At 42.3% G+C, this 27,072-nt stretch overlaps 3 protein-coding genes and 5 non-coding genes across 9 annotated transcripts in view; 7 read left to right on the top strand and 1 right to left on the bottom strand.

Annotated features, from left to right (window-relative positions):
* LOC6552927 (GATA-binding factor C) overlaps positions 1 to 3,304 on the top strand; it is a 33,524-nt gene extending 30,220 nt beyond the window's left edge. For both annotated transcript variants that reach the window (XM_026983709.1, XM_026983708.1), the window contains exons 7-9: positions 1,467 to 1,653; positions 1,742 to 1,929; positions 2,297 to 3,304. In XM_026983709.1, the coding sequence (XP_026839510.1) occupies positions 1,467 to 1,653; positions 1,742 to 1,929; positions 2,297 to 2,323 (402 nt within the window). In that variant the 3' untranslated portion in view covers positions 2,324 to 3,304. The remainder of the gene's footprint in view (positions 1 to 1,466; positions 1,654 to 1,741; positions 1,930 to 2,296) is intronic.
* Positions 3,305 to 10,628: 7,324 nt separating this feature from the next.
* Positions 10,629 to 10,701, top strand: Trnar-acg. Its single transcript has one exon. It is a non-coding gene; the product is annotated as a tRNA-Arg (tRNA).
* Positions 10,702 to 10,876: 175 nt separating this feature from the next.
* On the top strand, positions 10,877 to 10,949 carry Trnar-acg. The gene has a single exon. It is a non-coding gene; the product is annotated as a tRNA-Arg (tRNA).
* Positions 10,950 to 11,430: 481 nt separating this feature from the next.
* Positions 11,431 to 11,503, top strand: Trnar-acg. The gene has a single exon. It is a non-coding gene; the product is annotated as a tRNA-Arg (tRNA).
* A 189-nt stretch (positions 11,504 to 11,692) lies between these two features.
* Trnar-acg lies at positions 11,693 to 11,765 on the top strand. Its single transcript has one exon. It is a non-coding gene; the product is annotated as a tRNA-Arg (tRNA).
* Positions 11,766 to 12,118: 353 nt separating this feature from the next.
* On the top strand, positions 12,119 to 12,192 carry Trnan-guu. Its single transcript has one exon. It is a non-coding gene; the product is annotated as a tRNA-Asn (tRNA).
* A 10,497-nt stretch (positions 12,193 to 22,689) lies between these two features.
* LOC6552933 (ADP-ribosylation factor-like protein 8) lies at positions 22,690 to 25,740 on the bottom strand. Its single transcript, XM_001980974.3, has 4 exons — positions 25,465 to 25,740; positions 24,071 to 24,225; positions 23,843 to 24,004; positions 22,690 to 23,775 (listed from the first exon to the last, which is right to left on the bottom strand). The coding sequence occupies exons 1-4, from the start codon at positions 25,732 to 25,734 to the stop codon at positions 23,655 to 23,657; spliced, it is 708 nt and encodes a 235-aa protein (XP_001981010.2). The 5' UTR covers positions 25,735 to 25,740; the 3' UTR covers positions 22,690 to 23,654.
* A 203-nt stretch (positions 25,741 to 25,943) lies between these two features.
* Positions 25,944 to 27,054, top strand: LOC6552934 (pre-mRNA-splicing factor ISY1 homolog). Its single transcript, XM_001980975.3, has 4 exons — positions 25,944 to 26,021; positions 26,079 to 26,101; positions 26,166 to 26,326; positions 26,387 to 27,054. The coding sequence occupies exons 1-4, from the start codon at positions 26,019 to 26,021 to the stop codon at positions 27,016 to 27,018; spliced, it is 819 nt and encodes a 272-aa protein (XP_001981011.1). The 5' UTR covers positions 25,944 to 26,018; the 3' UTR covers positions 27,019 to 27,054.
* The last annotated feature ends 18 nt before the right edge of the window (positions 27,055 to 27,072 follow it).

The raw sequence follows: 27,072 nt of genomic DNA, 5'->3' as shown, positions 1-27,072 counted from the left end.
CGAATTCCTAGCTCTCTCTTGTTATCCTGCGGATCGGATCTCGGCTATATATCTCCCACATGGGTGTGGTCTGTGGGTGGGCTGATGCACTGGCTCCGTTCTCCCGGCGGCTGTCAAGTTGCCAGTCAGCTGCAGCGGCGCGTGTTCGCTCCACGCTCGATTTAGATTTTATGCATAAAAAAGTTAATCTGCTGAGCTGATGCTGATGCTGATGCTGCTTCTGCTGCTGCTGTGATGTGATGTGCTCCCCTTTTGGGGGAAGGGGGGAGGCTTTCCTCTGAATTCCTTAATGAGCTAGGCCTGGGCATTAACAACTTTATGCTTTGTTGCTGCATATCAATTAAAGCTCAAGAGATTCGCAGCTGCCGTCGAGTTGCTAATTGCCGCAATTTGCGCTAAACGCTAGAGAGACTATCAATTACGTGGGCTGCCCTGAGATCCTCCCATCTCCTCTGTATACCACGGGGTTTCCTTAGTTTTGTATATATATATATATATATTGCACATATTGTACTGTAAGTGATATGTTTTTGTTGTCGAATCAACCCTCCGCCGAATCTCGGCTCTTCAAAGTGCTCGCTCGGCAATTTAACAATTTCAGTATTTGCTTTTTCGAGGGCACAATCAAAAAAGAGGCACCAACAATGTCGTAATTCACGCCCAGGTAGCCCTTGGTCCTTTGTAATGTTACTTTTTTTTTATATATTTTTGGATGGTGGCTTCCCCGTCGGCTTTTGTTGCTAATGTTGCTGCTGCTGCTGCTGGGAATGGGTAACCCAATATTGTAATTGTAGCGCAATGAAGCGCATGCTGCCGCTTAGATGTTCGCAAGTGATAAGGAGTTGCATATGAAGAGAGCCCAACAATGGCCAAGGGAATCGCTGTGCTGCAGCAGCACAGCCGCAGCAGCAGAGGCAGCAGCAACAAACGCTTCAAGTAAAAATATACTAAACAGGGGGAAAAAACGGAAAAAACATTACCCGGGTGCCGTTGGGAGCGCTATCAGCGCCAACTAATCGCATTCGCAAATGTCGCTTATCTGATCGTGTAGAAATGCTTGTAATACTTCATTTTCACTTCCCGGTTGCACTCACTCACACCGAAGCATAGGGGAGACACACACACAACCACCCCTGTCTCACACAGACAGCGTGTGCAGCTAGCGGCATTTCCGGTCCATGAATTTGCATAAATTTGACCCATTTTAGTGGTCAGTCGCTGACTATTTTCGCCCTCTATTCGGCTCGTTTTTAGTTTATTGATTTTCCACCAGCACGCAGGATAAGGAAAACCTTAAGAAAACTAAATCATTAGCACAGTAATTGAAAAATCAAATGCATAATCATAAAATTTGGATTTTAAATAGTGCCAATGCATATTCTTTACTGAAGTAATTCCCGATATAGATGATATATGCCAGTGCACCACAGCCGTTCCTAACCAAATATATTTCCTAATTTTTCCAGGTCAATCGTCCACTCACCATGAAAAAGGAGGGCATTCAGACGCGTAATCGCAAGCTGAGCTCCAAGTCCAAGAAGAAGAAGGGTCTCGGTGGTGGCTGCCTGCCAATCGGTGGCCACTTGGGCATGGGTGACTTCAAGCCGCTGGATCCCTCGAAGGGATTCGGCGGTGGCTTCTCCGCCTCCATGGGTAAGCATCTTTAAAGAGCCGCGTGCAATGTCCTTGGCGTTGGAGTAACTAACTTTGGTTCTTCCCCCATTCTCTTCGCTCTTTCCAGCACAACATGGACACCTCTCAGGCGGACTGCATCCGGCACATGCGCACATGCACGGCAGCTGGTACACCGGCGGCATGGGCGCTTTGGGAGCCTCGAGCGGACTGCAGGGCGGCTTCTCCACCGCCGGCTCTCTCAGCGGAGCGGTGGTGCCCCACTCGCAGCCCTACCACTTGGGTCTCAGTTCGATGGTGAGTAGAAGAGAATTCTTATACGAGTGGCAGCTTTGTGGGGAAAGCTTTTCGCACAGAGAAAAATGAAGTAGCTAACAAAATAAATGTAATGCATTTAAACAGTACATATTTATGCTGGGGGCGGAGCAACAAGTAGACATTTTAAAAATGCTAAGCAAGGAATATCTGGCATTCTAATATACACTCTTTGAATATCAATGAAATGAATCAGTATTTAAACTTAAACAAGCTTATATTCTATTATTTGAAACTAGCTTTTTCCTGATAAATATGGACCCTTTTCTCTGTGCAAACTTTTGTGCGGATTCCTACTGCTGAATTTTACTAACCTTCCACCTGGACCTTTCTCCACCTTTCCCCCCAGGGCACCTGGCGCACTGACTACACGTGATGGAGCGGGAACAACCTGAACAACAATCTGTTCAGTTAGAGCCGCAAACTTGCCCCACGCCTGAATCGAATTCTTCGAGCAGCAAATGGAGATGGAGGTGGCCTGGAGACACAACCAAGCAAGACAACAAGAAGTAAACTGACAAAACACAATGCCAAACTGAGGACTCCTTGGCCAGCAATTGACAGTGGCACCGAGCCCTTGACATCCCAGCAAAATAAATAATAATCCAATGGAGTGTGGGTGGTGTGGCAAACTGGACGAACGCTGGCTATTCCTAATTGTAAACATTGCGTGCAATTTTTAATTATTTAAGCTTTGTCGCTGTTGTTGCTGCTGATGTTGTTTGTTGTTTGGCGAGGCAAAAGCCAAAAGGCGAGAGCCGGCAGCAATAACAAAAGCCCCATTAAAATTAATTAAAGGGCTGCACATTACTTTTATTTTATTTTTCCTTTATGGCTTTTCTGTGAGTGTTTGTATAGTGTTTCCTTATGTTTCATATTTCGCTTAATTAATTTAATTTCTCGCCGCAAATTCAGCGTATTTAATTGTGCTTTATGAACTGCCATAAAAACAGAATGAGTGAATGCGAGGGGAAATTTCATAAATATTTATTGTGTACATATAACAGAAAACGAGAATCAAGCACACAGAGAACTAAAATTATTATATACAATAAACAATAAACAGTTACAATGCACGTCCAAAAATAAACATTTTTGTATAAATTAAAAGATAAAAGAAAAGATCGTAGATGTAAGTGAAGTTGCTTGTCCTAATTCGCAAAATGCAATTGAAAATTGCACAAATACTTTAGAGCGTATGCCTACTGTAAACTAGTAAAATTCTTAGACTCTAAACAAAACAGACGTGATAAACAAAAAGTAAAATCTATATATAAATATTAACATAACAAATTTCACTAGGGCGCGCCAGTAGCAATTGTAAAATAAATTTAACATTAATATTACAGTTAAGGAGGAGAAAGATCTTTTTGATTGAAAGCAAAGGCCGCCGTCAACTTTTAAAACTAAAAACACACACTTAAATGTTCAATGTTAATGCCTAAGTCTTAAAACTATACACACATAAACATTAAAAACGTACATAGACTTAAACGTAATGTAATAAATTTAATTAAATTAAATGTTAAAGGCAATTTGTAAAATACATTTGTTAGCAATTTTTGTATAATTATAGTAAAAACAAGAGAAGAAAAAACACAAAAAAAGAAGATACAACTAAACATAAAAGTAATCCCCTAAGTTGTGTGTATAAAGCCAGATTAGTCCTAACCTAATTTATGTATGTTTATAAACAGAATACGATATGTAAAACTATATATATATAAATATGATGTATTATGTGCTAAGTGTAAACGATAAATGTATTGTAATTTGGCCATATTGATAGTTGAATATATATAAATCAAAGCAAAACTAATGTTTATTTAAAATCGAAACAAAAAAAATGGAAAATTGTATTAAATTTAATGGCAATCACCAGAAAAATCCACAAAAAAAATCACAAAAATAAATAAAAATAATTTATGAAGAAAAAAATATATATAAAAATACAGAAAAAAAACACAAAAACGATTCTAATTGAGGAACGGTAACTGAAGGCTCCGCCGATGATTAATTGCTTTCAGATGAGTGGGCAGAAAATCGAAATTGGTTTGGTAATAAATCCAATAAGCTGGCATCCAAAACCCGGCCCGCAATGATGTCTCTATAATGGCCATTTATGCTTATGAATTGCCCTTTAAATTTCGATGCGTCTTTGCTACACAAGAAACGTGCCTTGATTTCCTCAATTTTGGATACTCTTGGCCTATGTTGGTCATTTGTTATGCAGCATTTGTTGCTGGCCATTGAACGCATGAATTATGAGTTGTTTGGAGGCGTGAAATGGCATGTTCGTAGCGCAGTTGTGGTGTTTCGGTGATGTGCCATAAGAACACAGTTCGTTGTCTAAGTCTTTTGTTTTACCGGGCTTTGATGGCCGGGCCTGAATGATGGGCCAGGAAAACTCCCAAGCGGACGCGTGTTAGCCGGCCATTAATCCGGCATCCAGTCGAGCAAACTGCAGTGATGACCCCTTTTGGGCCTTTGTCACTTGGCATCCGCTTCCGCTGCACCTTGCCAAGGTTTTTGTTTCGACTTATTTCGTTATCAGTTTTCCCAATTGCAAACAATAAAATAAATGCGAACCTATCGACTGAGTATATCTCTGGGCATTGAAATAATTGGGACAGCAATTAGGTGCACGGCACGGCCACGCAGTCAAGCAGGTCCGATCCGTTCAGTTATTGAAATATATAGCCATGGTGGGACAGTCCGTGAATGGAGTGTAAGTAATGGCAGAGTACGCTAACTAATATTATTTGTGATTCAAAAACATATTTAAAAGATTTACTTTACGTCTATCATAAGATAAGATCTCACAGCATGCGAATTGGACGTTGGTGACTTATCCAGCTGAGTAACTCGTATTAAGAGTATTAAGAATAATACCAGCACGTTGCCTTACAGCTCCGAAACGCACTGTACTTATATGGGCCTGATTCGTCAGCATCACATGAGCTTAACGTGCTAGGCACTGTCCTCTGTCATTATAACAAAGTTAACCGAAAACAAAGTAAAATGAAAAAGGTAAACCTAATTGCTATATAATTACAAAATAATTGAAACAAAATAAGTCATTCGAGCCGGTGCCTTGGAAATTACCCCAAACCCAAACGGCCAACAGACACATGCAAATGTGTCGCACAGGTCACGAGTCAATTGTAATGGTAACCGAAACTGTTAGTCTAATTCCAATACCAAAATTCGAGTGAGTCCATCAGACGAAAAAATACGGTGATCAATGCATAAGCAATGACCAGCCATATAAATCAGTTAATCAGCATCGCAGATAAGCGTGGCAGTGGGCATATGTTCAGCCAATGGGAAACCAATTCACACACCGATACACACTCGCCACGGGATGATAATGGGGCACGCCACCTGAAACCAGTTGTGGAACATGCAACAAACGACATAAATAAACCGCACTAAATATGAACGTAAATCAATGGGTCTATCTATGGGATTGGGCTTCGGATTGATATAGGGATCGGGTTGTTGTTGGCCAAATGGATGTGGATGGGGTAGGTCTATTAGGGTAAGCTCTGCTCTCTGCTGGGCCCATTAAATATTTCTGGCGACCCCTGCATTAACTAATTAGTTAAAGTCAAACCACAGCAACTGAATTTATGATTTGAGCAAATCGAAGAATATAAATGTTTTGCAAAATGTATAGAATCTGGAAAGGCGAAATTAAGATGATCCATTTGTTCTTATCTCCTGTTTCTCTTGTGAAAGGTTCCTTTTTTTTCTATGCATACTTAAAAAGCTAATATGTTGTTATCTAACCAGTCTATTTGCTTAGTTTGGTCTTAAGCATCAATTATAGTGCATTAATTCCAGCGAATCAGTGATTAAACAGCTGAATAGAAATCGAATTTGCCTGAGTGCTGGCTCCTCGCACTCAAGACAGCAGCAAATATTTGGCCATGCATTAACTAATTAGTGACAACGAGGACGAGGAGCCAGGGAACAATGCTCCTCCGACCACGTCCTCGACCACTTCCTCATTGTCCTGGCGGTCGGAGGTCCTCCTCCCTTCTGCTGTGGATTTCGTAATTCCGTTTGTGTTTCAGTTTCAGTTCGTGCGTTTCGGCTGCGTGTTTATCTGATTGGAAATGTGCACCCAACAATGGCGACACACAGATACAAACACACACACACACACACACACAAAACACTTCTTTAGATGATTAGCTGCGATAGCCAGGTTATGGCTTCTACCATTCGATTCGATTTAAATGAATTTTAATACCGATCCAAGAGCAGCGAGCCTCGATTGCAATTCAATTTAGATGGTAACAAACATTATAATCTGTGGGGGTGACTTCCATTAGCCGTATTTATCATTGGACACCAGCGCATCAATGGGGATTCGGTTTTGGTTTGGGTTGGGCTTAGGGCTTTGGGTTTTGGGAATTGGGTGCTCGGTCAAGTCGGCTGTTAAATGTAATTGGTTCTCGCGCTGGTTGGCTGTTCCTGGCATTCTGGCATTCTGGCTTTCTGGCCATTCCAATAATTTTACAAAAGCTGCCACAGTTTCAATTAAATTTCCGTTATCACACGCTCACAAACAGTTGCATCCCATTCGCAGAGCTGGCGCTTAGTCAAACGATTGTTTGGCTGTGATAGCACCTACAACTCATTGCCCTAATTAGAATTATTCTAATGAAATTAAATTGCACAAATTGCATTTGCTCGAGCGCTCGGGCGGTGCGGGGTGGGAATTAATTATAGAAATTGCCATATGCCCGGCCATATGCAGCTCTGTCATAATTTGTTTTACATTCGCACAATCAACTGATTAACGTAATGAGTTTTCTGCCTCGCTCTGGCCGAACGAACAATTTCATTCCACTGCGTTTCTCAGCTAATTTGATTAAATTAGGCACGGATGCCACTGCCACTGGAACAGAAACTGCAACTGCAACTGCAACCGTAACTGCATCTCGTTTTGGCCCATGCAATGTCATCACATGTCCAGCGCCCAACTCCAAACATGGCCAATGGTCCAATGGTGCTGTGGCTCCGAGCCTGGTCATATCAAATGCTTAATGGCAACGGCCCATGTCAATTCGTGGCATATTAAATAGGAAAATTGGCATTGGCAATTGCAACAGATATTAGTTACCTCGTTGGCTTCAATGGGAGGATCAGGGCAAGGCAGGATATTCCTAGACTGTGTAGGTAGGCCTATGAGTGCCACGGAATGGCATACAGGCTACATACTCAGCAGTTGCCACAGTGGATGCAAGTCAATGTTCAGTTGTAAATAAATCCTTATATATTTCATTCTACAAGCAAATAGAATATTATGAAAATTTGAATTAGGGTGAAAGGGATGATTAGAAAGGTAAGAAACAGGATCGAAGAATGGCGATGTTGAATATGAGCAAAATTCACGGATGAAGCGGCCTAATCCCGATTCGTTAGGGTTGGTTAGTTTGTCCAGAACCTCTGGGTTGAGAACCTTTTGCACCACTGTCCAGAACCGGCGCTATCTGGGAGTGCGATCAATTTGTCGCTTGATTGTGTGCGTTTTGCATGCCACATGCAACGAGGCTTTGCCTTTTTAGCCTGGCTTTAATCCAAACTCTTGGCCAGTGCTTGCAGTTGGTCCAGCCAGATGGAGTAGGAGATGACGATGGAGGCTGTGGAGAGGTTAACTGGCCTTTGGGTTAGTTGTTGACAACCAGCCAGTGGCCATATTTGTGTATTATTGTTAAGCAAACGCACAAAACACAAAAGCCCAAGAAACGCACAAAAACCAAACGGGACGAGGCTAAAGAAGAGCCTGGCAAATATGACAAAGGCACATAAATTCGGTAGCTCTGCGAGTGGCAGGGATTCTATAAATACGATGAACACAAAAACCGAGGGAAAAACATGCAACATGTTGCCCGTCTGTCTGGCCAAGATGCGGTGAAAATTTGTGTCGTCATCCCGGCCAAAAGTGTCAAATTTCACGCAACATGATGCGCTAAATGTGGCCAGAAACTGGCTCCTCTGTTGCCAACTCCTGGCAAATCCCTTTGCCCCTACTGGCTGCAACTCCACACAGTTGCATGTTTATTGTAAATATTATGAAATGTTGATACCTGCGATTGCTGGTCTTCTGGTCTTCTGTTCTTCTGGCCAGGCTTCTGCCTCGGGAGAATTTATTGATGCTGCACGATAAATGCGCTTTGAGCATGGCCAAGAAGCTGTCCTGCGAACACGGAGGCATAAATTTCCATTTCCCGAGAATTATGTCACAACGAATTATTGTTCCCGACATAATATCTTGTGTAATTACTCCAGGCAAGGTGATAAGCTGGCAACCTTTCATAGCCAATTGCGGGGAAAGTTGGCTGACTTCGATTTTTTTTGTTGGCTTAAATTTCGTCATCATTAGGGGCCAAACAACATCATCGAGTGCCTCTGACAGGCGATAAGTGGTTCGATGTGGTCACGGTCTCCATACCGATCGCAGCTACAACCCTGGAGGCCAGGCCAAAACAATGCATAGTTCGGTTCATTTTTTTTCGTTTTTTTTGGTTTATTCGGACCGTGGACGACATTAACCTGTTAACCCAAACTGACGGCAACGGCGACGGGCCAAGTCCCCAAGCGAAGTCCCGGGATCCTGAGCTCGGCCTGGTGTCGCCTACTTTTGGGACCAGGTCCCGGATCGCCGTCCGTTTGGTGGCCGGCGATGGACCGACTTAGCTGAATGCAGTGCATGAATAATGCGCGCCCACAGCTCAATAAATTTTCACTCTTTTCGCCACAGCCCCAACTTCAGTTTATTCGCAGTCCGAGTTCCAGTCTTAGTACCAAACCGAAAACCGAAAAAATTCACACATCTTGTGCAGGCCACCTCCCCCGTTCCCCTGTCCATCTGGATGCCTCTCTCTGCACTTAACGAAAATGTGTAGCTTGAATCGGCTTTGATTTTTGCAGCCTCTAACATTAATTTATAAAGACAAGCTAATAGCATGCTCAGAACTCAAACCATCTGATTTCCTAAATTTATATATATATACGCTCCTTAAGTAATGAAAAAAAATATCCATAGAGGGGATTTTATGTTTCTCGCAGTTTAGCTAAGGACTGAACACGGACTGTTCACAGTGCCCGGCACTCGACGCCACAGCAGGGAGGAGCTCCTCCATGCTCCAGCTGGGATGATTCATTTGCTGGCCACAGAAAAATTCTCAACCAAAAAAAAGAGCGAACAAAAATAATAAGAAGCCAGTGCAGGGAAACACAGATCCAAAGGAGGATGGCAGGGAAAAATTGTTACGAGAACCATTTAAAGAATTCTCTCGAGTTAGAAGTACGAGACACGATCAGGGGCAGGGATCAGGAATCAAGAATCGGGAATCGAGAATCGGGGATCGGGGACCATGGTCATGGCCAAAAACAAAAAGATACAGCCGAGCATTAACAGACCTTAGCAGACTGCTTGGGGTCTTCCACCACCTAGCCCCACGCCTCCTCCTCCACCTTAGTCGAGTATGCCTCCTCCTCCGATGCAGTTGCATTTCGCGATTCCATTTCCTTTTCGCATGATTTCTCGGTGTGCGCGCCCACAATTGTCGAGAGATTAGAGATGCTGTAATTCCATGGCCTGCGATGCCGATTGGCCTGGCTTACCCGTTTCTGGGATGGGGGCCACTGCAACTCCAGCATCTACGATGGCAACAGCTCCAACAACGCCAACACCAGCCACCACGACGACGGCGAAGATGATGATGATGCGGCTGATTTGGGCTTATCACGTTCACGGGAGACTGAAAGACGCTCTACAGGTTTACACGAACCTGGGAGTTCTGATATCTACGAAAAACTGCAAGGTTTTGATTGTGAAGAGAGTCTTTATAAATATAGTTTTTCTTGATGATCATACATAGTAAAGATACGTTTCTTGTCAGATAAAATGTCATTTTTATACCCGTTACTCGAAGAGTAAAAGGGTATACTAGATTCGTTGAAAAGTATGTACCAGGCAGAAGGAAACGTTTCCGACCATATAAAGTATATATATTTTTGATCAGGATCAATAGCCGAGTCGAACTGGCCATGTCCGTATGAAGTCCTCGATCTCAGGAACTACAAAAGCTAGAATGTTGAGATTAAGCATGCAGCTTCCAGAGACATAGACGCAGCGCAAGCTTATGGTATCCAAATGTTGCCACACCCACTCTAACACCCACAAACCGCACAAAACTCTCACGCCCACACTTTTAAAACAATTTTAAGTTTTTTTTTATTTTATTACTTCTCCCCAAATTCTACCGAATCGTTTTCACTTCCACTAGCTCTAACTCGACTATAGCATTATATCTTGTTATGCTTCATATTGGCAACAAAATGCTCATTTAACACAGAAAAGTTATAATTTTCTTTTTTGTAACCCGATATGAAACACTAAAACGATTTCATTCAATAACCAGATGATCCTATAGCTCAGTTTCAAAACGGAAACACCTTAATAAAAAGCTTATGATAATAGTTTTTAACGATTACCGAAATTCAATCTTTGAGCCGTCTATCAAGAAATTAAGTATGGTAATTTACATAATGAGATCAGAGTGCCCAAAAAAGACGAGCACAAGATCAATGAATATTTCGGGTCTATTTATAGAAACAAGTGTTCCGGCTACATGTTGGCTCAAAGTTTTCGTAAGCTCATCGGTCCTGTGGCGCAATGGATAACGCGTCTGACTACGGATCAGAAGATTCCAGGTTCGACTCCTGGCAGGATCGCAAAAAATTTTTTTTTAATTGGATTGTTCTAATAATAAAGTAATTAAACTTTAAATTCATTTAAACTATATAAACAAACTATAACTATTTATACCTCAGGAAATATAAAACTTTAAAATTAAAATTTTTGTTTTATTTAAATTAATAAAAATGTCGTGTTCCGCGAATTTACATCGGTCCTGTGGCGCAATGGATAACGCGTCTGACTACGGATCAGAAGATTCCAGGTTCGACTCCTGGCAGGATCGGGTTAACTTTTTGTTTTATATTTTTATTAAATTTTAAATAAATTATTTAAAAAAAAACTTAGGGTAAAATATGTATATATTGCATTTAAGTACGATTTTAATATATTTACTCAACAATTAAAATTATGATAATCTTTTCCGTCTTTTTTTGGTGGTAACGTGTCTGATTAGTGAAAGATATTAATGAATTGAATTCTAAGAAGTTGTTATATATCTTCTTTTCTTTATATATAGATAAACTTTTTTGCAGGATCGATGTTAAACGTATTTACAAATACAATTTTTTAATTTGTGAAATGCATATTAAAAAATTTGAATCGTATATGATTATATGATTATTATAAATAGTTTCCGTAAGATATAGCGTATCTTTAGTTAGTTATCTATTTAAATTAATCGAGACAAATTGTTTTCTTTTTTTACATAGCTTTTGTTATCGATTAAAATTAATAAAAAAAAATTTTTTCCGTTACATTTCAACGGTCCTGTGGCGCAATGGATAACGCGTCTGACTACGGATCAGAAGATTCCAGGTTCGACTCCTGGCAGGATCGGAAATAACTAATATTTTATTTGTATTTTGCGTATTTAAAATCACACTACTTTTACTTGTCTATCAGAAAATAGTTTAATAAAAAACAAATTTTAGCAATAGTCAAATGTAGTTTTATGTATCGTTCATATCAATACACATCATTAACTTACCTTATTAAGAACAGGTGTTTGGCGCAGAAGATTTCATCGGTCCTGTGGCGCAATGGATAACGCGTCTGACTACGGATCAGAAGATTCCAGGTTCGACTCCTGGCAGGATCGTTTATGATTATTTTTTCATTATTTTTTTTTCTATATTTTTTATTGAAATAATTAACATTCAAAAAATTGCACATGTTTTTATCATTTATATTTGAATAGTTAAAGGCCCCACTCTTTCAGAATTGTTCTTCTTCACGCTAACAAATAAAATTTCACATTTACCTTCATCTGTTCACTTTGTTATAAACAAACCCCTTACTGAATTTGTAATACAGACCCATTTTACATGCAGTAAATGCATAATCTCAGCCACACTACTTTTATTTATAGTTTATGGCAACTTTTTTAAAAATTGGACTCTCTCGCTGTTTCGCCTTAATTTCATGTATCAATTTTGTCTCTCGCTGATCAATGCCTCCGTGGCGCAATTGGTTAGCGCGTTCGGCTGTTAACCGAAAGGTTGGTGGTTCGAGTCCACCCGGGGGCGACTGAAGTATTTATTTTGTATAAATTTTTCTTTTCATCATTAAAATAAGAACTATATATAAAATATATACAAATTTCTAAGTTATTCTTAAAAAGTTTTTCATTAGCATGTGCATTTTAAGAAGGCTCTCTATATAACTAAACCCAAATCTTCAACTTCTCCGACGTGTAAACCCCAAACTTTCTGATGCTCAAGATCTGCGGCTTTGGTGTCTGTGAGTCTGCGTCTGCATCTGCGTCTAACAATGGCCACACTGCAGCGAGCCTGAGCGAACTCCGAGTCTGGGGCTTAGTTACTTAGTTAGTGATCCAGGTGGGGGATCTCTGGCTAGCTATTCTGCCGTACCCGCCACCTCCAGCCAGCTGTATCCCCCTGGTGCATTGCATAAGAGAAATATTTGTGCAATTTGATTTCGCAGAATTGCGAATTCACTGGAATGAATTCCCTTTGCCCCCCGCCCATTTGGGATGGCGGCTTATGCGCATTATGATTATGATGATACCTTTTGCCGCTCTTTGTTTGCTTGTGCCGTTTGTTGTTACTTGTGTTGTTTTCGCCTTGTTTGCTGGTTTGTTAGTCGCTCGCAGCGATTATGGTTGAAATTCTATGCACTTTTTTCGCAGTTCGCCATCCGCCATCCGCCGGCCGCAGTCCGCAGTCCGCAGGCCCCCGGAGTCATGATCTGAGGGCAACTGAGGGAAATTCTGTGGAAAAGCATTTTCTTTCTTTGCCAAGGGAGCGAACCGCAGGCTGGCGAGATCAACATGGTCCGATTGTGTTTGCAATCATTACAAACGACCACGACCAAGTAAGCGGATCAGTTTTGATTGGTCGGTGCGCAGTTCGGGCAATTTGTTATGGGCACCCTACTTACTCCCGCTATTTATTTGCCCCACTCCAAGCTGAGTCTCTAATTAAGAAACTCTAAAAGCGCAAGCACTTGAAACCTCAAATAGTTTCGCACGTAAACAGATGAAAAAAATACAAGTTCAACGTATTACTTAATTTAAAGTTTGGCCTGTTTATTTAGTTTAAATGCAAGCCTAGGACATTCAAGGTCTCTTGAACACCCACTCACCCTCTCGATTCCCCCCACTCCCTCCCTGCCCATAGTCAAGCACTTTAGGCGACAATTTTTGGTGTGTGTGTGTGTGGAAAAACACGCCCCTGTGCCACACGAAACTGAAAATGAAATGAAATGGAAAACGTGGAGAGGCCAAAAACGGGAACTGACCAGAGAACTGGACCCTGGGCAAGCTGCTAGGAAAATGAGACGCTTATCTAAATCTTCATAGTTGGCTAAGCGCGGCACAACCCTCCCCCTCACCTCTCCGCCCCCTCCTCGCGTTGGTTCCCTTTCGTTCGTTTTTAATTGCAGCTGAAACGTGAGCGAAATGTAACCAAAAATGCAATTGTGGTAGGAAACCGGGACTGCAACGTTTCCTTCTGCGTTCTTTATGCTATTGAGTTTTTTCGTTTTTTTTTTTTCGGTTTTTTGGTCATTCCTATGGCTAGTTAATCGCGCGCATTCGTGCAGCATTCCTTTGACTCGGGACTACCCCTACCTCCAGAACGCCATCCCTAATGAAGAAGGTTCCCTGTTTTTTTCGATCCGGCCGGTGGCTGGAGGCCTAACATTTGTCATCGAAACATGTAATTATGCCACTTTGCGTCCAGTTACGTGGAGAACCATTTACAATAGGCACATCTAACGCGGGAAAATGGTTAAAACCTAATAGGGAGCCCTTTGAGCCGGCCCAAAAGACCTTGACCACATTCGAAATTTGTTTACCAGCTTGCCACTGCATTCCAATGGAATGCTTCGTAGAAAAGTATTTAATTATGAGCGGGAATAAATTTGTACCTTGCATGATTGTTTATGATTAGTAGATGACCATATATTCTTCCTAAATTACTTATATTACTGAGTTTAAAATACCAAAACATTTAAGACACCATTTTCTCTGAAGCTAATGAGATTTAGATCGGAAATCTTCGCTCCTTAGCTCTGGGGAAATATGTTGCAAAAGCAAGCAATTTTTCTCAAATTCCAACCCCATCAGGTATTAATAACAAGTATTAGCATGTTACTTAATCACAGCTACCATCTAAAGTATGTGTAATGCCCGGAAGAGGCATCTCTCCCACATCCAAGGCACTTGGCAACATGTTGCAGGCAAATGGGACTGCATAATTGTCGCCTCACGTGCAACTCGGGCATTTCAGTTTTATTTGTTTTTTTTTCTATATTATTAAAGCATTTCAGGGTTTCAGCACCCAAAAAGCTGTCATTCGCCAAACACACAAACTCCGCACATGTCAATTAAGTGGGCGAGTGAACCCGAACCCGAAGGCGACATGCGAGTTGCAGCCAGATCCGCAAAGAGCCCACAATGACAATGGCCTCAATTAGGCCGGTAATAAGCCATAAAACTACACCCCTCCCCCTCGCCCTCTTCGGGCCCTATAAAAACACCTCCTCCTCAGATGATCACGCGATGGCCGTCATTATACGTGGCCCGCACTTCTAAGTTTATAACTTTTCAAGTTTATAGTTTCCCGGCCGTATTCTGATCTCCTGGCCAAGTCAATTACACAGCTGAATGGCTGAGAAAAAAATCCAATTGCCAAAAGTCCGACAGCATAAATCCGAAAAAATACAACAAAATCCCTGAAATTGATGTGCGATATATGTGTGTGTGTGGGTGGGGGGGTGGCTGGGTGGTTGGGTGGTTGGGTGGTCAGGATGGGATCTCGAGGCGAGTGTCCAGCTTTCGGTTTCAGCGATAAACAAACATAAAAAGTAAACGTCATTCGCATCGCTTCTTCACAGTTCAATTCCTATTTACACAACAGCAACAACAAGAGGAGAAGCAAAGATATATCCCTTTGAGGAGGATATACAGTGCAGCTTCCATAAATGACATTCGCTTTCAAAAAGGAAATTTTATATAAGTCTATGAGATCATAAAAATAAATCTGCTTCAAAGGAAACGGTGCAACTGGTAATCAAAATAATTACATTTCAGTTTATAAATTTCAAAAACAGCATTTAAATTGGTCATCATACTCATTAAGTTCTAACCAGTTGCCGAAGGCCATCATAACATTTGAGACAATAGAAGCTTGTGTAGCTTGTGTAACATCTTGTCTCTTCCATCCAATAATCCGCGCTAGAGCTGCTCCACTGTATTTGGCATGCATTCTGCGCCTGGACAAAATTGTATTTTATTGCCAGGGATTAGACGCAACCCTTTCGCTGCTGGCCTGGTCACTGATAAAGGCCAGCGGTCAGGTCAAGTGGAAGGGTCCGACTTGCAGCTAGAAGCCATCGGAAAGCAATTTATTTACACGTGCCCTGGCTGCGAGGATTCCTGCGGCTTAACCCCTTACATTTGAGCTGATTTGATTCGATTTTTTATGCCGTCCATAAAGTTTGACAACGCTAAGAATCAATTTTGGCCGAGGCGAGCGTTGTTTATGACCAAACCGGATTTAAGCCACAATTAAGTGTGCATGTGGGTAATGTAAGTCAAGTGGTTATCGCATGGCAAACACTCATCTCTATGCCGATTGACCACTAATTAATGCCGGCAATTAAAACCACATTTAGATGACAATCACCGTGAATAAGTGTGCAATATTTGCAAATTTATTGATGAGCACACAACTGTTTTTTCTTATTGCCATTCCCGCTCCACAGCACGCACCCCAAAAAACGAAAGAAAAACAAATGGAAACCACCCAGGGTAACGAAATCGAAATCGAAATCGAAATCGAAATAGAAAGCGGATCAATTGCCCAAAAGATCAATTGGCAATTGACAAAGCGATCGCTCAGTCGAGATCCGATTAGATCAATTCATCCCACTTGGGGTTGCATTCGAGTGTAAGAGTGTGTACATGTCCACTGGGGCATTAAATCTCTGTACGCATTTCAAATGTGTTGCGGTTTTCGCCATTCAAGCGCAAAACGAGAAATTCATTAAGCCGCCTAGGATTGTGGATTTTCAGCTACTATTTGTTTTTTTTCCGGAGTTTGTCGAGGGTTTGCATTTAGGGCTTGCCTTTCGGCTTAGGCCCATTGTAGATCATTGTAGATCAATGGCTGGGTTTAATTCAATTATCCCGCGCCGATCGCTCTCCCATTCCCATGGCTATTCCCACATTTGAGCCTTGCACCTTGCACTTTCGGTTTCAGGGTTTAATGTTTCCTGGTTCTTCTGCTTTTATTTTTTTTTTTTTTTTTGGCGGTTTTTGTGTGTTTCTACTGTGTTGTATTATTTGGGGCATACTCGGCACGCGCTGCATTTTTACTGCTTCATCCTGGCCACAGGTTATCCAGGCAGGTGCAATTCCCTGCGAGCCCAATTTTGAGCACCTAAGAAATGTGTAATTCATGTTTCCGCTGAGGTCAAACGTCTTTTACGAGGGGAGCATCCTGCACTCGAGGTGGATTTTAATTGTGTGTTTATGTGGGGAATAAATTTAGAGAACAGCCCCAAAAGAGGTACTGAACATAGTAATTCACCAAGGAACTCACTTCTACGATGGCAGGGTTAACAAAAAGGTAGTGTATGGGTTTGAATCCTTTAAGAGCTAAGCTTTTGTTATAACTATATCATATCAATATAGGACATAGGACACCTACAGATATCTTAAATAAATATCTTAACATAATCTGGTTAATTTCTGGAGCCCTGCGGCATACTTCCTCTGATATGTGTAGATGGCGGATGCTCCGCAGGCGAGCGGATGTTTTAGCCAGCCCTAGACATGGCCAGAAACGCGCCCGCTGATTGGCCAAAAGGCGGAGCCAGAGCCAGAGCCGCGGTATCGAAAGCGAGTTGTGCGCATAAATTATGGCATTAAGCTAGCGTCTGGGATTGGTGCAAGGGGCAGGCGATGCCGGATTCCGGAATCCAGTTGCACCAGAGGAGCAGCCTCCGCAGCCGCCACGACCAAGCAGGTTTTCGGTCGGTCCATCCTGTTTGGGAGGGAAAAACTGTTCCCAGCTAGCGCTCAAATTAGTTGGCCCAAAGCCAAAGCCAAAGCCAAATGCTGAATCTGAATCTTTGGCCGAGACGCGGGCAAAGATCGAAAACTGCGGCTGACATGTTTATTACGAAACGCCGGGGAGACATAAATCGAAGCCTTTCGTCAGTGCAAATTCAATTAAAGCTGACATTTTCCAATGAACCCAATGCAAATTGCCGGCCCATGACAAACGTCAGGCGTCAATCAGGCGGCAGCAGGATATTTATGGGCAAGTGCATTATTTATCTAGCTGCTGCTCCTCCGCTCGCCATCTAGCTGAAATTTATTATATTTTATAATGTAACAAATGGCTCGACCACCCGATCGGTCCTCGTACTTGTACGTGAGTCCCGGCCAAGACTCCTTGGCCAACTCCAATCGCATCGAAGACCCGGAGTGGAGTTCGAAAGCCGAAAGTGCATTCAACTTGCTCTGCATCGAAATCGGCGATAACGAAAGCAATTTGTTAACCGCCAGCCAGCAAAGGGAAAGGAAATCCCACCAAAGTATGTGAAAATATTAACAACATTTTGAAACAAGTCGCAGCTAATGGGCAGAGGACGAGAACTGGTTGCCCTGTCTTTGGCGAAGGGAATGTACATATATAAAGTCCTTCTCATATCTATTATTTTAAAATAAAGTTCTGGTTGAAATTACAAATTTCGCCCACCTTTATTTATATTCTCCCACATCGTTTGAAATAATTTGGGTAATTTATGATATTAGGCAAAGCTTTTAGATTTCGTTTCGAAGTAAGTTAAGTTTAATAAGTTAACTTGCTTTGGTAGCACCAATTTACCTTTTAAGTCGCACAAAAAATTGTCAGTACCCCGAAATTGTTAGAGTGTGGAGAATGTAAAACGCTGAAAACATTAAAGTAGCCTAAAGCAGCTTGATTAATTTTATGAGCGATCAGCCGTTAAGTTCAGCGCACATGAAATTCGCGATACTAATCTAGCATTAAGCATACGCCCCGTTAACGTAAACGTGCGCTTATAAGTTATAAGCCCAACCCCAAATAGGCCGTGTCCAAAGCCACAGCCCATTCCCAAAAGGTAAATACTCATTAGTGAAATTTCTTATCAAACTGTTGTTTCGTTTTAGTTGCTTTGTTTATGCTTTTCTTCTTTGGCCTTAATGCTGACGGCGTTTGCGAATTGATCTTGATGCAATTAATAAACGGCGTTGGCCATGCATTTTATGGTCCTATGGTCTGGATATCCGGAAGCAGGCAAAAAAAAAAGAAGGGTTCGAAATCGGGATCGCGGCCAGATCGCGATTATGATTTCGGGCTGAACCCGCGAGCGCAGTTAAAACCGAACTAAACCGCAGCGAATTGGGACCACCAGCGCTCCGGGGGCAATTGCCAATTGCATTCATCAACATGACAGCTACTCGTCCGAATCCTCTTCCTTTCACATGCCCTCCTCTGCAGCGAACGTATGCTCCTTGGTCGCTGGGCCTTTGGTAAATTGACAGCCGCCGGTGCTCAATTTGAATGCAAACCACAAAATTGGATAATTTCCCAGTGACAATCGAACGGCTGCTCCTGGCTCCTGCAACCCATTCCTGATATATGCGCCGAGCGAAAAGTTTCCCAGGAGCACTTGCCGGTGACCCCACAGAGTGCTCCTCCATTGCTCCATTCGCAGAGTGCATCGCATCGCTGTAGCCAAACAAAAGACAATGGCTCCTCGGTGGGGCGAAGACTCGTATGCAAAATAAATTTCACTTCCGAAACTGAATCTCAATCCCAATGAGAATGCGAATGCGAATGCGGAGAGTCCTGCTCCCAGCCGGTTGTTTCATGGCTTGTTTTACATATGTCCGCACCTAAGTCGGAGACTCAAGACCACGACGGCGGATGGAGCTGCTCACCCACCACCACATCATTACACTGATAATAAAACACACCATACTATACCATATGAAAGCGGAAAAGCTGTTTCAAGCAAAGTTCTAACTCATGTTTATGTCTATCAACGCACCTCGTAGTAAGAAGCTGAAGTATAAATGACCGGATTGCTGTCCAAGTGCAGTAGTTTTTCTCCCGGTGCAGGTTCATCTTGGAGCCCTCTGGGGGACACTCGACAATGGGCCAAATGGCTGGCTTGAAAAGGCAAAATGCAGGCGACTCGTAAATCCGCCTCGATTGCTTCGCCAGAAATCCATACTGAATTGATTGCATTTGGAGCAGGATCCACGAGTATAAAAAAAGGGGGGCGCGGTGGCGGTGGTCCCTGCTCAAAATGTTGCAATTAATTTTTGCACAATGCTCTTTGTGCTATTTAGTTCTCGATTTTGCAGCATTATGGCAGCGACTCTTCGTTGTCTCCGCTTAATTGCCCCCGAAAAAGATCGCTGACAAAAAGGCGAGGAAAAAAGGCAGAGCTTCCAACTCCAACGCAAAACAGTAGCTGAGCTCTTAGCTCCGGAGAAAAACAAAAAGCGGGAAGGTAAAAAGGCAGAGGACGTTGAGGACTCCTTTTGGGTTCTTTTTGGGGCCTTTGATTTGCATATATTTTGGTTTTAATTAGTTAACAAGCTGCTTTCGTTTGTTGCGATTGCATGTTGAACCACGACGCGTATCGTAGATGCTGCAGGTCCCTTCTTTCTCCACCGAAAGAAATCTCCCCCCCAATTGCATGCATAAGGAGCGGACAACAACAGCAACGTATAAAATCAAACACGATTTTTAGCAGTTTTCAATTCCCGGAAATCTTGTACGATATGTAGCACCATACAACTGCGGATTGTGCTGATTGTTGCTGCTCGCTGCCGTTGAGCTGGCCGTTTTAGCCGTTTTAGCCGTTTTAGCCGTTTTCTGTTCCCTATCCTTGGCCAAAAAGCCTGGCTCGAGCTGGCGCGCGATACGATTCCGATTCCGATTCGCCAGTATCGTGCAAATGTTTCATTATTTAACTGATTTCAGTTGGCCAGCCAAGCCGAGCGGCCAAAGAGCCAAGTCAGCGCTAACAGCTGGGCCCAAGAGCAAAAGGCAATCGAAGAACTGGCGGAGTGGCGACAACTTCGGATCGGAATACCAACGAAAATTCCAAGATGTTGTCATCAATTAAGCTGCCTCGTATGCAAGTGGAGGCCTTTTCACACCTGAGAGAACTTTATTAGGCCGGTCCTAAAGATGGCATAAACAGCGAACGCAAAACATTGGCAGGAAGATGCGTAAATTATGGTCTAGGCCGTCGAGGCGAAGGCAAATGGCGCTGGCCAATAAAATGCCAGATAAATCAAGCCAGAGGTGGAAATCAGCAGTCCGGAGTTTTGGCGAATTCAGCAGAAATGAGCCGGCTACGAGACTTATTTGCATTCGGCCGCTTGTCAGCCAAGTTGTCGTCGCGTTTTGGCCTTCTTACCCTTGCCACCCCCCCTGCGCGGAAACTTACCATCTCCCGATCTCCGGACTCGGCTACTGACAGTCTGCAAGAAAAAATAAAGCAAAATAAGAGCCAAACATGAAAACTGTTGCCCACGAGTCTGGCGAGTACGCGGTAGAGCCTCACCATCACCATCAGCATCCAATCCAATCCAATCCAGCCAGACAGCCTTTTGTTCCATCTTGTTAAGGCCTGAACTTTATGCCAGCTTGGGGTTATTGTTTCTGGGCAGGGGTCCAATGCCACAGTTCCAGGAACTTTTCAGGTGGCACAGCATGTTCGGGCCAGACACACTTTTGGTGGCCTCGTGCAGCAAGCCATTGTGGGGCCTTCAATTAAAATATACTTAGGAACAATTTGGTTAGAAAATGGCGATCGATGGCGGTTGTCTTACCTTATCAGCTATTTGCTATAAGAGATGATACATATTGAGCTATCAGTGACCACATCTACCTTTTTCTAATGAAAAGCTATCATCTCAGAAACCAATCCGTAAATCTCCAGCGACTAGCAGCAACACCAAGAGACTGCAATCCACATATTAATAAATCTTGAATATATAAATTAGGGATTTCTGCGTAAATTTATGGGCAACACCCCGCCTAGTTTTTTTTTTTTGTTAATTTGATTTGCTCATTCTTTTCTCCATGTTGTGTTCTGTTTTCATTTCCATCATTAATTTTTTTTGCATTTGTTGACGGCTTTTCATCAAAGGAGTCACGATGATGGCAACTGTGGCGCATACAAATGAATGGATCTGGCTCGATGGGGTCTGCGAAAAAGTAAAAAACAGCTACAAGAAATTTAAATGTTGTTTGGGCATGTTTTATTTGTCATTATATAATCAGCGCAAGTCGCACAAATCGCTGAAAATTAAGCAGAAAGAACTAAGCACCGTCTGCCTTTGTGGCAGCAGCAAGAATATCATTTTTATTTTACACGTCAAATACAGTGGGGTTCATAAAGTTAAGGAATAGAGTATCAAACCATTTATTTGAAAGATTTACACTTGTCTAACCAATTAAGTCTGCAATCAGTGCCTATTAAATGTAATAATTAATCACCATAGAAAAGTCGATGCGATTTGCCATCGTCGACAACTTCAGATCAGATAAAACCACTCGCAATTCAAGTAATCAGTTAATGAATACGTCTATACAATGACAAATAACCAACAGTTTTTTTCATCACTTTAATGTGCAGTAGTTGTTTTTTAGTTGTTTTAAAGCTATGAACCGCACTGTCTACTGGTCTTTACGATTTTATACGACATCTAAGCAGACGGCATATGCGTAATGTTCGTAAATGTTTTCGGCTTGTTGATGCTCGTTTATAGTTTTGGTATGAAAATTTACGAGCACGTCGTTAGCAGTATATTTTTTTTTCGCAGATTCGCCTCGAGTTATGGCCGAATGTTTGGCTTGTGGCAAATGGCTGCGAAGAGAGATGCTTATCGCTGGCCCTGTTAATACCCCGCATTTAAAAGAGTAATTAACGCAATTTGAAATATGAGGCGAGCGACAAAACGAAAGACTTAGGAAACGAACGCGCCCTGTGGGCGGCAGGATGATTGCAGCGCATTCGGACTTCCAAAGGAAGCAGGAAGCTACAGCGACATGGTGCATGAAAGTATTTGAGCATGACTCACTCACAATCGCACGGCTCGTGCTTGACACGTATTCCTGGAAGTCGGAGCCCTTGTCCACCTGCTCCCCTCCATCGCTATCCTCCGGTAGCAGTGCCTTGATTCTGCACACAGAATATCTAATTAGCCAAGGGCCATGGCACTCGTTGCTCCTCGCTTCCCGATATTTATGCGTTCATAGGGCTGTCTGCATCTATCACTGTTAGCCTGCAACGCCTGCATTTGGGTGGCCGACTAATGCTGGTCGTCTTGCCTCTATAAATTACATTCGAACAAGTGTTTGGAATATTTGATGCTCGCAATCGGCGCAATCTCAGTTATTTGTAATTTATGAGGCTCACTTGGGGTTTTGTAATGTTTTTATAATTTGTCTTTATTGGTTTTTCATTTATGTTTCGTTTTCTCGCTGTTGTTTGTATGCCTTGCTCGTTTTCAGTTTTCAAATTTGGTTATTGTAGCTTATAATTTGCATTGCTGTTTTATATAAATTATCATAATTAACTAGGTGAATGTTAATGAGTATAGGAAAAGCGTGACAAGGCTTAGGGATCTCAATTTCGTTTTGGGCTGCAGCTAGAAAATCTCAACAATTTGTTTTTTTTTTGCGTATTTTACAATCAATCATGGAATTTCTTTAACTATGGCTTGCACTTTCTTAATTGAATTTACATTCATATTGTTTAAATATATATTTATAGTTTAAAACGTCTTTATAATTTATGCTTTTCCGCTGCTTTCGCATTCCAGTTTTCGCTAAGCAAAAATTCCAGTTAAAAGTAATTCGCATCGAAGCATGTAAGCGAAATGTAAAATATATATTGAATACAAAAACAATAAAAATAATATGTATATAATCACACCAATAAACATTAAACATAAGCCTAACTAAACGTGGAGACGACCAACGAAATTTGTAGAGGCGACATACACATGTTTATATTTATATAGGGTCGATCAAGTTAGAATGAAATACTAACTGGCTGTATACTCTTGAGTGTGCTTCGGCATAGATTAACTAACAAAACTTACAAAGTACAAAGTACACAGAATTTTCTTAGGCATCTTCCCTTTGTGAGTCTACAAATTCGAGAAAGTCGAGCACCCGAACCCTGCACTGCGAAATCACATATAACATACATGCAGACATTTTTACCATACGTACAAACAGATTTTTCAAGGCATTGTTATTACTCGCTGTGTGTTTTAGTTTTGTTTTTCAATCTTGTACCCCAAATAGTTGGCTTACTGCTGGCTTTGCTCATTGTTCATCACTCTGCAAATTATTATTAGTGTATATATGTATAGATAGTTGTTCTGTGTGAGATATAATGCCTAAGTGTGTAAGTGTAGAGGGTAGGGCGTTGTGTGTATGTGGATGTTCGTTATCTAACGACTTTGGCTTTTCGAATGTTGAATTAACCACTGCAGCGTTATGTCAATGTTGTCCTTCTCCTTGCAGGAAATACTATAACAGCAGATTTCACGGTCCTGTATGCTCGATAGATTCCTGCCATTTATTTAGGATGGTTAGTTTACAATTTGTAAAATAGTTTTAATAATTTGAAGACACTCACATGCGTTCGATGAGTCCGGTTTCATCGAGGGCGCCTGGAAGATCTCGTTTGTTGCCCAGCACGAGCACTGGAATGCCTGCGAGCTGCGGTTTGTCCAATAGTGAGTGCAGCTCGTTCCTCGAGGCCTCCAATTTGTCCAGATCGGCTGCATCCACCATGTAGCTGTTGATTAATACATTACACTGTTAACTGACATTTCATTCTCGCTTGAGTAGCATTATTGCTTACACAATCGCATTAACGCCCCGACAATAGCGCTCCCACATGGATCGGAATCGAGGCTGGCCGCCGATGTCCCACACCTTGATAGTCACGTTGCCTCTGGTGATCTTGCGCATGTTGAATCCAACTGTGGGTATCATGTCCTCAGCGAATTGGCCGGACTGAAATAACCAAAGATAAGTTGCACATAAGCTTATGTTAAATATTACAATTACTTAAATGTATTATAACAAAATTACATAAAATACATAAATCCAACTTGGTTTGCAAAGAAAAAAGCCTAAAAGTATGCAGTCAAAAATAATGTAAGACTCGTGTCAAAAGTTCATTTCTTACACGGACTGCATCCAAATCCACACAATTTCGTTTCACTTTTTGAAAATGTGCTTAAATAAAACTTTTTAAACCTTTTGGTATTTATAAAACAAGGCCCCTATACTATACTTTATATAGCATACTAAAGTTTAAATAATCTGTATATTTCTAACACAAAAATCTTTAATTCTTACTCCCGATGTTACTATTTGTGTAACTTAGTTGGTATCAAAGTGCGAACCGCAGCACATCGAAGAGTATAATAATTTAAATAAAGAACGAAACTAAAAGTTTATAAAAAGCTTCCCTCGAAGAACGCTTTGTTAGCAATTACTAGGGAAAAGGGGAAAGTGACTAATTACCGCCACCCGCAAGTTTGTTTGCAATCCGAGCCTGAGCATTACATTAATGCATCTGAATGTGAGTGTAAACATGGAATTAGAGTCTAATAACAGTGATAATCAGGGGAATATTTCCATTTTAGGAGCACTTGAGTAAACAAATTTCCCGTAGATGCGGGCAGACATTTGAATCGAATTCACATGACTCATAAGTCAGGCGGTCACAAAGGCAGTAGTAACTGCACCTCCCAAAACGCCAGGCAAGTATAACTACGATTTCCAGGCTGGAAACTTCAGATCGTCGCATTATCAGCGTGCAGAAATGTGTGACAAAAATCAGGGCGGCGGTACGGGAGTGGCGGGTAGCGGGGTCAGGGGTCGAAGTGCTGATAATGGCGTCATTGTGCGGGGAAACATGTGTATATATGGTATATGGGTTTATTGATTGCGGCGGCAGGAACGGTAAGCTTTGCCACTAAAAGAAAGCGGTTAGCACAGCGTTAATTATGAATGCAGTGAAAGAAAAGGGGAGCACGAAGAGTTAAGAAATAAGCCATGTTACATTGGGGAACCGCGCTATGTCAATCCTTTGTCACGGGGGGTTTGTAATGCTCTTTAAGTGGTAGCTGATCCCCCGGCTTTCCCTGCACCCCTACCCCGCACACCACACACACACACACAAAAACCACCCTCTCACCCATACACGCACACGAATTCGCACACACCCACTGCGAAAATACTCACTGCAATAACATTGACGAACGTCGTCTTCCCGGAGAACTGCAGCCCCACCAGCGTGAGCTCCATCTCCTCTTTCCAGAAGATGCTCTTGAACCACTCGAGGATCCTGTTGATGAGGGCCAACATCCTGGGGCAGGTGTGTTTCTGGTCGGGATCTACTTGAAATTCGCGAAGAAAGGTTTCCTTTTCCAAAGAGCGTAAATGTTGGCGTGAAAAAACAACTGGGCAGGTCAGTGTGACCAAGTGCGCGGGAGTGCCGAAAAGCCGACACATTGACCAACACTACGTACTTAGTTGTATTCGTGGTGAATGGTAATCGTTTATTCTACTAATGAAAATAAATGTTAAAAGCTATATACAAAACATGAATTTAAGTTCAAATGAAATATATTATGTTTTCGGGTTGTATCGTACATATGAATTATAAATTTAATTTAAGAAATAGGTTAAATCACTTATGTACAATATTTACTGTACTTCCTATCGATAAGCATACCATCGATTTCTGCGAGGTTCGTTGTGACTGGCAGTTTAGGCAGAAGAAGATAGTAAACAAAATGGTAAGTGCGATAATTTTATAAATTTTATTTAAATGTATAATAAATGTATATTTTCAGGCGCGCAATGCAGAGAAGGCAATGTAAGTAAACCGGACATACCATGTGACATATGATTTCTTGTACTCACCCGCTTATTTCCGGCAGGACAACTTTGGCACGTTGGCGGGCCGCAAAAGAAGTGGAATCCGGTGAAAAGGAACGCCGGCCCTACTTGGCCTCCGAGTGCCACGATTTGCCCAGATGCGAGAAGTTCCGCCTGGAGATTATACGCGAGATATCGAAGAAGGTGGCTCAGATACAAAATGGTACCTACTTCGGTTCATAAAATCCCTGTAAAGACATCCACTAATACTGAACACTTACAGCTGGCTTGGGAGAATTCCGGATACGCGATCTGAACGATGAAATCAACAAGTTGCTGCGTGAGAAACGGCATTGGGAAAACCAGATATCTTCGCTGGGAGGACCCCACTATAGACGCTATGGTCCCAAGATGTTCGATGCGGAGGGTCGTGAAGTGCCCGGCAATCGAGGCTACAAATACTTTGGCGCCGCCAAGGATTTGCCGGGGGTTCGCGAGCTCTTTGAACAGGATCCTCCGCCGCCTCCTAGGAAATCCCGCGCCGAACTAATGAAGGATATAGATGCCGAATACTACGGGTATCGGGACGACGAAGATGGTGTCCTGATCCCTCTGGAGGAACGCATCGAACGAGCGGCCATTCAGAAGGCCGTGCAGGAATGGCGCGAGAAAATGGCCAGAGATGGTCGCATAATCGATGACGAAGAAGAGGACGAAATATATCCTCTTTCGGGACCAGCACGCGAAGCCATCGAGGATGCAAAGGCTCGAGCCGCCGTCGAGGATCCTCACGGCCTTTTGGCACCCAAGTTCACCGCCCACGTTCCCGTGCCGACGCAACAGGATGTACAGGAAGCTCTGCTGCGCAAACGGAAGCAGGAACTCCTGGAGAAATACGCCGGTGGCGCTAACTAAGCTCAATAAATATTCTAAATTCTCAGTTTGAATGTATTCAAATCGTGTTCGAAA

Source organism: Drosophila erecta, unplaced genomic scaffold (assembly GCF_003286155.1).
Source record: "Drosophila erecta strain 14021-0224.00,06,07 unplaced genomic scaffold, DereRS2 tig00000000-arrow-pilon, whole genome shotgun sequence".
Lineage (NCBI taxonomy): Eukaryota > Metazoa > Arthropoda > Insecta > Diptera > Drosophilidae > Drosophila > Drosophila erecta.
This window is presented reverse-complemented; position numbering and strand designations above follow the sequence as displayed.

Coding starts and splice junctions, on each gene's coding strand:
- LOC6552933 (XM_001980974.3), bottom strand. CDS start 25,734: ATGTGTCGGCTTTTCGGCACTCCCGCGCACTTGGTCACACTGACCTGC. Junction 24,226..25,464: donor CGTTCGTCAATGTTATTGCA/GTGAGTATTTTC, acceptor TGGTTATTTCAG/TCCGGCCAATTCGCTGAGGA. Junction 23,776..23,842: donor ACCGGACTCATCGAACGCAT/GTGAGTGTCTTC, acceptor AATAAATGGCAG/GAATCTATCGAGCATACAGG.
- LOC6552934 (XM_001980975.3), top strand. Junction 26,102..26,165: donor CGCAATGCAGAGAAGGCAAT/GTAAGTAAACCG, acceptor TATTTCCGGCAG/GACAACTTTGGCACGTTGGC. Junction 26,327..26,386: donor GGTGGCTCAGATACAAAATG/GTACCTACTTCG, acceptor GAACACTTACAG/CTGGCTTGGGAGAATTCCGG.